The sequence below is a fragment of the Gorilla gorilla genome, chromosome 10, assembly GCF_029281585.2.
Source record: "Gorilla gorilla gorilla isolate KB3781 chromosome 10, NHGRI_mGorGor1-v2.1_pri, whole genome shotgun sequence".
Lineage (NCBI taxonomy): Eukaryota > Metazoa > Chordata > Mammalia > Primates > Hominidae > Gorilla > Gorilla gorilla.
The window spans coordinates 136,788,178-136,797,877 of NC_073234.2; the positions used below are offsets into that span (position 1 = coordinate 136,788,178).

Sequence of the window (9,700 nt, forward strand, 5' to 3'; positions counted from 1 at the left end):
CCAGGTGACTGAGGGAGTGAGATCCCACCACTCTAAAAAAATAAAAAAAAATAAATTTAAAAATAAAAAATTAAATAAAATAACTATATAGTAGTTAGCCAGGTTAAAAACCAGAAAGAATTCCAAACAGCAAAAAACAACATGAGCAGGAAGGTGAGAGTTAAGAGACCAGAATCACTGTTTCTATTTTTTTTTTTTTTTTGGAGACAGATGCCCAGGCTGGAGTGCAGTGATGTGATCTCAGCTCACTGCAACCTCCACCTCCTGGGTTCAAATGATTTCCTGCCTCAGCCTCCCGAGTAGCTGGGACTACAGGCACACATCACAATGCCCAGCTAATTTTTTTTGTATTTTTAGTAGAGATGGGGTTTCACCGTGTTGGCCAGGCTGGTCTCGAACTCCTGACCTCAAGTGATCCACCCACCTCAGCCTCCCAAAGTGCCGGGATTACAGGTGTAATCCCACCCGGCCTTTTATTTACCAAAATTTTAGTATTATAACTTTAATAATGGAGGGAAATGCATTTATAATAATAGCAAACGTGGCTAGCCCTGGGAGCTACAAGTTATAAAGACATCCCTTTTATTTAACTGGGTAAGTCTCTTAACCATGGTGTCCTCAGTTCTCCCCTCTTCCCATTCCCCTCACCCACAAATACAAGTGATAAATTTTTTTAAAAATCCTTTATAAACTATACTAAGGAACATAAATGCAACTCTAGATACTAATTTTATTAGGTTTATCTTTTAAGATCCCATAATATGGAGGCCCAGGAACCCAGGTCTGTTTCTGCCATCACTGTTACTCAACAGACAATGCTTATCCATCAAGGCACAGCTTCACACTTTCTGTAAGAAATCCTCGGGCCGGGCGCGGTGGCTCATGCCTGTAATCCCAGCACTTTGGAAAGCCGAGGCGGACGGATCACGAGGTCTGGAGATCGAGACCATCCTGGCAAACACGGTGAAACCCCGTCTCTACTAAAAATCCAAAAAATTAGCCGGGCGTGGTGGCGGGAGCCTATAGTCCCAGCTACTCCGGAGGCTGAGGCAGGAGAATGGCGTGAACCCGGGAGGCGGAGCCTGCAGTGAGCCGAGATCGTGCCACTGCACTCTGGCCTGAGCGACAGAGCGAGACTCCGTCTCAAAAAAAAAAAAAAAAAAAAAAAAAAAATCCTTTCCATGAGTGCGCTCATCCACCTCTATCACATTTCATTCATTTTACAAAAAACTACTCAGGCATTCTAGGAGGCTTTGGGGATGTACCAGTAAACAAAAACAGGACTAAGTACTGAGCTCGTGGAGGTTACCGTCTAATGGGGGAGAAGGCCATCACTCACGTAACCATGAATATAAATGGAAAAACCACAACTGATATAGGAGAAGGTATATGCCATATGTGAACACACTAAAATGAAAATTCTAGTAATATTGAGCATTTACTACATGCTAGTAACAATTTCTACTATTGTTCCCATTTTACAGAGAGAAAACTGAGACCCAAATGAATTAAGGAACTTAATTATCTGAGCTAAACCTGTGTCTGCAAAATGAAATAACACATGACGGCCAGGCGCAGTGGCTCACTCCTGTAATCCCAATACTCTGGGAGACCAGACGGGAGGATTGCTTGAGTCCAGGAGTTCAAGGCCAGCCTGGGTAACATGGCAAAATCCCGTCTCTACAAAAAATGCAAAAAAATTAGCTGGGCGTAGTGACCCGCGCCTGTACTCCCAGCCACTTGGGAGGCTGAGGTGGGAGGATCACTTGAGCCTGAGAGGTCGAGGCTGCAGTGAGCCGCGATCACATTACTGCACTCCAGCCTGGGCGACAAAGCGAGACCCTGTCTCAAAAAAATAATAATAATTTAAAACAAATTTTAAGTGAAGTGCTTAGCACACAGTTAAGTATTCAATCAGTGCTCCTCCTTGGCTTTATGCCTTTTTTTTTTTTGAAACGGAGTCTTGCACTGTCGCCCAAGCTGGAGTGCAGTGGCGCGATCTCGGCTCACTGCAACCTCCGCCTCCCAGGTTCTAGCGATTCTCCTGCCTCAGCCTCCCGAGTAGCTGAAATTACAGGTGCCCGCCACCACGTCCAGCTAATTTTTTGTGTTTTTAGTAGAGACGGGGTTTCACTACGTTGGTCAGGCTGGTCTCGAACTCCTGACCTCGTGATCCACCCGCCTTGCCCTCCCAAAGTGCGGAGATTATAGGCGTGAGCCACGGCGCCCGGCCCGGTTTTATGGCATTTTTACTGTTTATTACGGTCCTCTAGGATAGGGAGCCTGTATGACTTATCCCTGTGTCTCCAACGCTCTATTGTATAGCCCCATTTTAAAGAAGATACAGGATCTGAGACTCTAACTCTCAGCTAATAAATACTGGAGCCAGACATGAACTTGCAAAAAAAAAAAAATTGCATGTAAAGCGCCTGGCCCACCGTAAACGCTCAGTACGTGTTAGCTACCGGTAGTAGCTATCTTTATTTCTTCACGTTCCTCCAGGCAGGGAGAGTATCTAATGGACACGAGTGTCCCCAAGCCCAGGGTTCCGCACAGAGCAGATGCTCAGTAAAAGTTTGCTGCACGAGCAGGAGCCAGCGGGCGCCTCTCACCTGCAGCAGGGGCAGGAGCAGCTGGTTGAGCCTCCGCCGCTCCATGAGGCTGACGGCGCCCTCGCCTGTGCGGCTCATCTCGTTCAGCAGCACCAGCACCGCGATCTTGTACGGCGTCACCCAGTCCTTGATGCCGAACACACTGGCGTGCACAACCCCATTGGTCATCATGGGATTGAAGTAGAGGCTCTCGTGGACGCTGGCCATGGCGGCCCGAGACTAAGTCTCGGGCCCGCGGCGCGCTGCCGCCAGTTTTCACCACAAGGCACAACACTACCGGGTCTGCATCTCCGCCCGCCCTCACGATATCCCAGGAAACAGACATCCGCGTGCTCGCGGCATTTGTTAACCAATCAGAGCAGTCTGTCAGAGCACATGGGAGAGCGACAGCCAGTCAGAATGTACAAGAGTGCGGGGAGGGGTGCACCAAAAGACTGACTCCCTACAGAAACTTTTGCCGAGTGGGAGCAGGTTCCCAGGCTACGTGGACAGGGACCGGATGGGAGGGGAAGTCGATGCTTGGGGTCGGGGCTGAAAGGACTGAGGAGCTCCCAAAGTGGTTTTGTTGTTGTTGTTGGTTGTTGTTGTTGTTGGTGGTGGTGGTGGTGGTTGTCGTTGTTGTTGTTTGAGACGATATCTCGCTATGTTACCAAGACTGGAGGGCAGTGGTTATTCGTAGGCGCCCTCAAAGAGCACTGCACCCTCCCAAATCCTGGGCTCGAGCGATCCTCCCGCCTTCCCGAGAAGCTGGGACTACAGGCAGCGCGCCTGGCTTGTTCATGTAATTTGAAAATAGTTCAAATAGAATGTTTAAATGATTGTGTTTAAAAGTACCGAAATTAAATTTGCACCCTTAAAGTATGTATTTAATTCATTATGTTACTTTTAAACTCAAATGTTTAGGAGTTTCATTTAACTCTGTCTTTTTAAAGATAGGAACATGAGATTTTTCTTCAGCGTTTCACAAATGCCATTTGCAGACAGCCAGATCAGGTTGCCAGTGTATCCTTACGTGAAATAGAAGATTAGCAATATCACCTCCATGTGCTGAGTCAGTTTCCTACCTAATAAACTACAAAATCTATACTCTGCATTTCAAAGCCCTCCAAAAGCAATCCCCAGCCAACATTTTGAACCTGATTTTTCACAATTCCCCTTCCGTTCATTTGTACCTCTCCCAAGACACTTAGTTCTCTATACCCTGAATTATTATTAATGATCTGGTATCCCTATTAGTCTTTATGTCCCTTGAAAGAAAAACCACATACCATTCAACTTTGGCTACCCACATGCACACACTGTGCCTTGTGCCTTTTGTTTTGTTTTGTTTTGAGACGGAGTCTCCTCTGTCGCCCAGGCTGGAGTGCAGTGGCGCGATCTCTGCTCACTGCAAGCTCTACCTCCCTGGTTCACCGCCATTCTCCTGCTTCAGCCTCCCGAGTAGCTGGGACTACAGGCACCGGCCACCACGCCCGGCTAATTTTTTGTATTTTTAGTAGAGACGGGGTGTCACCGTGTTAGCCAGGATGGTCTCAATCTCCTGACCTCGTGATCCTCCCGCCTCAGCCTCCCAAAGTGCTGGGATTACAGGCGTGAGCCACCGCGCCCGGCCTGCCTTGTGCCCATTTTTATGTTTGTTTAAATTATACTTTCTCTCTCTCTCATTCTGCTACCGAGGCTGGACTGCAGTGGCACGCTCACGGCTCACTGCAACCTCAGCCTCCACTTAAAGTAGGTAATTAGACATGAGCAGGGCAGGAGACCCCCTCGCCCTCAGGAATGCCAGGCTCAAGCAATCCTCCCACCTCAGCCTCACGAGTAGTTGAGACTACAGGCTTGCGCCACCATGCATGGCTAATTTTTTTTTTTTTCCCCGATACGGAGTCTTGCTCTGTCGCCCAGTCTGCAGTACAGTGGCTCGATTTCGGCTCACTACAACCTCTACCTCCCGGGTTCAAGCAATTCTCCGGCCTCAGCTTCCCGAGTAGCTGGAACTACAGGCACGCACCACCACGCCCGGCTAATTTTTGTATTGTTTGTAGAGATGGGGTTTCACCATGTTGGCCAGGCTGGTCTTGAACTGGTTGAACTCCTGACCTCAGGTGACCCGCCCGTCTCCGCCTCCAAAAGTGCTGGGATTACAGGCATGAGCCACTGCGCCTGGCTGCATGGCTAATTTTTTTATTTTTTGTAGACACGAGGTCTTGCGATGTTGTCCAGGCTGGTCTCAAACTCCTGGACTCAAGTGATCCTCCTGCCTCAGCCTCCCAGATTGCTACGATTAAAGGCATGGGCCACTGCATGCAGCCTCATGCCTGGTTTTTGTTTTCTCAATCGCTATTTGTTTAATGAATAATGAATGAATATGCATTATTAGTTCACAAAAACAAAAAAGAAGGCAGATATGTATAAGCTAAATGATGCTATCAAAAAAGAAGACATTGATATCTTGAAATACAAGCTTTCCTATCTTGAGAACTCTGTATGTTTTAGTTACCATACATAATTATTATATAACTATCTTTTATTTGTGAAAGGAGAAGCTGGCTTTTGCCAGGAATTTAATACTTACTTAACCTCTTTCTTTGCCTCGGTTTATTTTTATGCCTCACTCTATTAATGAAAAAGCATACTTACAATCTCCCAGCTCTTTAGAATATTTTTGCATATGTGTATACCATAAATAAGGTTTGACAAAGGGTCTGTATGGAATAAACTAGTATTCAACCTTAAAATCCTGAGTAGGAACACTTAATGAATGGAAAGAGGAAAGTAATTTTACAAAATCCTAAATAACAATTTTACTCTAAATTGGTAAGACTTTCAAGCCATTGATTCATTTATTCAGTAACTCTGTGCTAAGCTCCTGCTATATTTAAGGCACTGTTCTAGGTGCTGGGGACCAAAAGGGATGAATTTCTAAGCCAGAAGTTGCAAACTGAAGTTGCAATCTAAACTAAATGCGGCTCATTAGATATATTTTATTTGCTTTGCATGGTGTTTGCCAACACTTAAAAATTAGAATATTTCTGCCAACAAAGAACTACATTTCCAGCTTCACTTGAAAAATTAGAAAATTTGGTAACATGATTTATTCCTAGATGGTAACAACTGACTGGATATGCACAGCATAAGCTGCCTTTGGCCAGGAGCAGTGGCTCATGCCTGTAATCCCAACATTTTGGGAGGCCAAGGCAGGCAGATCACTTGAGGTCAGGAGCTCAAGATCAGCCTGGCCAACATGGTGAAACCCTGTCTCTACTAAAAATATAAAAATTAGCCAGGCATGGTGGCGGGTGCCTGTAATCCCAGCTACTCGGGGGGCTGAGGCAGGAGGATCGGTTGAACCCAGGAGGCAGAGGTTGTAGTGAGCTGAGATCATGCCACTGCACTCCAGCCTGGGCAACAGAGCAAAAACTCCATCTCAAAAATAAATAAATAAATAAATAGGCTGGAGGTGGTGGCTCATGCCTATAATCCCAGCACTTTGGAAGGCAGAGGTGGGTGGATCACTTTGAGGCCAGGAGTTTGACACATGCCTGGCCAACATGGTGAAACCCCGTCTCTACTAAAAATACAAAAATTAGCCAGGCATGCTGGGATGCACCTGTAATCCCAGCTACTTGGGAGGCTGAGGCCGGAGGATACCTTGAGCCCAGGAGTTCAAGGCTGCAGTGACCTATGATTACCACTGCACTCTAGCCTGGACGACAGAGTGAGACTCTGTCTCATAAATAAATAAATAAATAAGCCACCTTTATTTAGGGCATGCCGTTTCCAACTCACTACAATCCTCATCAATCGTTATTGGGTTTTTTGTCTTGTTCTGTTTTGTTTTTTGGAGCCAGGGTCTCACTCTGTGGCCCAGGCTGGAGTGCGGTGGCATGATCACAGCTTACTGTAGCCTCCACCTCCTGTGCTCAAGCGATCCTCCCACCTCAGCCTCCCGAATAGCTGGGACCACAGGAATGCACCACCACATGTGTCTAATTTTTAATTTTTTTGTAGAGATAGAGTCTCACTGTGTTGCCCAGGCTGGTCTGTAACTCCTGGGCTCACAAAATCCTCCCACCTCAGTCTCCCAAGATGCTGGGATTACAGGTGCCAGCCATCACACCCGGCCTAGACTTTCCTATATGTATATATCTGATTTTAAGAATGTTGCTAGGCCAGGCGCCATGGCTCACGTCTGTAATCACAGCACTTTGGGAGGCTGAGTCAGGTGGATCACCTGAGGTCAGGAGTTCGAGACCATCCTGACCAACATGGTGAAACCTTTTCTACTAAAAATGAAAAATTAGCCGGCCATGGTGGCGCATGCCTGTAATCCCAGCTACTTGGGAGGCTGAGGCAGGAGAATCGTTTGAACCCAGTAGGCAGAGGATACAGTGAACCAAGATCATTCCATTGCACTCCAGCCTAGGCAACAAGAGCGAAACTCCTTCTCAAAAAAAAAAAAAAAAAAAAAAAAAAGAACATGGCTAAATATCAAAACCCTGAAAACATTTGAACTCTTTTGGACTTACTCCATCATCTTAGAGATCATGTGACCATTTTTGTAGCACTTTGTTCAAGCTTCATTTATTATGTGTATGATTTTATATCAATGACTTACTTAAGTAACTGCCTCCTCTGATGGACTGTCATAGGCAGGGAGCAGGTTTGCTTTTTAAAAAAAATCTTTGCATCCTTAGTTTCTGACACATTTAGTATATGCTCAGTTATTGTCAATATGCCTTTGAGTCAACTGTGCTGCAAATCCTTACATTCACTCAACAAATATTTTTGAGTACATACTATATGCCAGACATTGTGCTAAGTCCATGCGGGTACAGCAGTGAATATACAAACTAGGTGCTTGACCTCGTGGAGGAAAACAATTGTCATAAGAAACTACCCAAGGCTGGGCACAGTGTCTTATGCCTGTAGTCCCAGCATTTGGGAGGCCGAGGGTGGGAGGATTGCTTGAGCCCAGGAGTTTAAGACCAGCCTGGACAACATGATAAGACTCTGTGTTTACAAGAAATTAAAAAAATAAATAAATAGCCAGGCATGGTGGTGTGTGCTTGTAGTCCCAGTTACTAGGAGGCTGAGGTGGGAGAATCACTTGAGTCCAGGAGGTCAAGGCTGCAGTGAGCTGTGAGCATGCCACTATACTCCAGCCTGGGTGACAGTGAGACATTGTATCAAAATGAAAGAAAGGGAGAGAGAGAGAGAAAGAGAGAGAAGGAGGGAAAGAAGGAAGGGAGGGAAGGAAGGAGGGGAAAGAAAGAAAGAAAGAAAGAAAGAAAGAAAGAAAGAAAGAAAGAAAGAAAGAAAGAAAGAAAGAAAGAAAGAAAGAAAGAAAGGAAGGAAGGAAGGAAGGGAGGGAGGGAGGGAGAAGAAAGAGAAAAAAAGAAAGAGAAAGAGAGGGAGGGAGGGAAGGAAGGAAAGAGAGAGAGAGAAAGAATGGAGGGAGGGAGGGGAAAGAAAGAGAGAAGAAAGAGAAAGAAAGAGAGAAAGAGAAAGAGAGAGGGAGGGAGGGAAGGAAGGAGAGAGAGAGAAAGAAAGAACAGAGGGAGGGAGGGAAGAAAAGACAGAGGCCTGGGCGCGGTGGCTCATGCCTGTAATCCCTACACTTTGGGAGGCCAAGGCGGGTGGATCACCTGAGGTTAGGAGTTCGAGACCAGCCTGGCCAACATGATGAAACCCTATCTCTACTAAAAATACAAAAAATGAGCTGGGTGTGGTGGCGCATGCCTGTAATCCTAGCTACTCAGGAGGCCGAGGCAGGAGAATTGCTTGAACCCAGGAGGCAGAGGTTGCAGTGAGCCAAGATCACTCCACTGCACTCCAGCCTGGGCAAGAGAGTGAGACTCCATCTCAAAAAAAAAAAAAGAAAGAAAAAGAAAAAGAAAACAAAGAGAGAATGAAGGGAAGGAAAGGAAGAAAGAAAAGAAAGAAACTAGCCAGAAGTCCCTTTGACGAACCAGTCTCTGTCTCCAGGAGACTAAGGAGGACCTGCCATTATAGATGGGTCATTGGCTGCTATAAATGCTGTTCCTCACACCAATATTTCAAAGCAGCACTCCAAGGTAATAAAGGAAGCAGGGCTTTGTAACCTGCAGTGGACTTTGGTTTATTTATTTTTATTTATTTAGTTTGCCCAGCATACTCTACTGTCCTCCCCAAAAATGTGTTGTTTTTAATTTGTACGAAGTTGTAGAACATGTCCCTCTGGATACAGGGATGGGCATGGAGCCCTAGCACTGCTAATCAACGCTTCTCTGGGATTGCGCTATGGACTCTAGAGAAAGAAGAGCTCCCTTTCTCCTGAGGTTGCTAAGCAAGGCTGTATGTAGATGGCATATTCTTTGCTGCCTGTAGAGAAAGAGAAGAAGGCCAATCTGCAAAGAGAAATAGAATCAAGCATAATGAGAAAAACCATGATTCAAGAATATTTGTGATGGATGAGACAAAAGAGCTACCCTGGGAATCAGAACCCCCAGGTTCTAGTGTTGGCCTCGAAACCAGCTCTGTAATTAAGGCAACAACCTAGTTTTTTCTCTTGGGTTAATCGCCTTCGCAATGAAAGGTCTGTACTAGATGATGTGTTAAGTCATCTGCAGTGCTAAAATTCTGACTTGTTACTCTTTATTTTTATTTAGAAATTTTTTGTTTGTTTGTTTGTTTTGAGACAGAGTCTCGCTCTGTCGCCAGGCTGGAGTGCAGTGGCGCGATCTCGGCTCACTGCAAGCTCCGCCTCCCGGGTTCACGCCATTCTCCTGCCTCAGCCTCCAGAGTAGCTGCAACTACAGGCGCCTGCCACCATGCCCAGCTAATTTTGTATTTTTAGTAGAGACAGAGTTTCACCGTGTTAGCCAGGATGGTCTCGATCTCCTGACCTCGTGATCCGCCTGCCTCGGCGTCCCAAAGTGCTGGGATTCCAGGCGTAATCCCAGTAGCCTGTAATCCCAGCTACTCGGGAGGCTGAGGCATGAGAACCACTTGAACCCGGGAGGCAGAGGTTGCAATGAGCCGAGATCGGACCACTCCACTCTGGACTGGGTGACAGAGAGAGGCTCCATCTCAAAAACAAACAAACAAAA

The 9,700-nt window shown here is 46.2% G+C and overlaps 1 protein-coding gene across 2 annotated transcripts in view; it reads right to left on the minus strand.

Annotated features, from left to right (window-relative positions):
• Positions 1–3,319, minus strand: part of ANAPC5 (anaphase promoting complex subunit 5) — a 44,066-nt gene extending 40,747 nt beyond the window's left edge. The window contains exon 1 of one of the 2 annotated variants that reach the window (XM_004054034.3): positions 2,613–3,319. In XM_004054034.3, coding sequence (XP_004054082.1) covers positions 2,613–2,819 — 207 coding nt within the window. In that variant the 5' untranslated portion in view covers positions 2,820–3,319. The remainder of the gene's footprint in view (positions 1–2,612) is intronic. The other variant, XM_004054035.4, reaches the window with a different exon arrangement.
• Between the last annotated feature and the right edge of the window lie 6,381 nt (positions 3,320–9,700).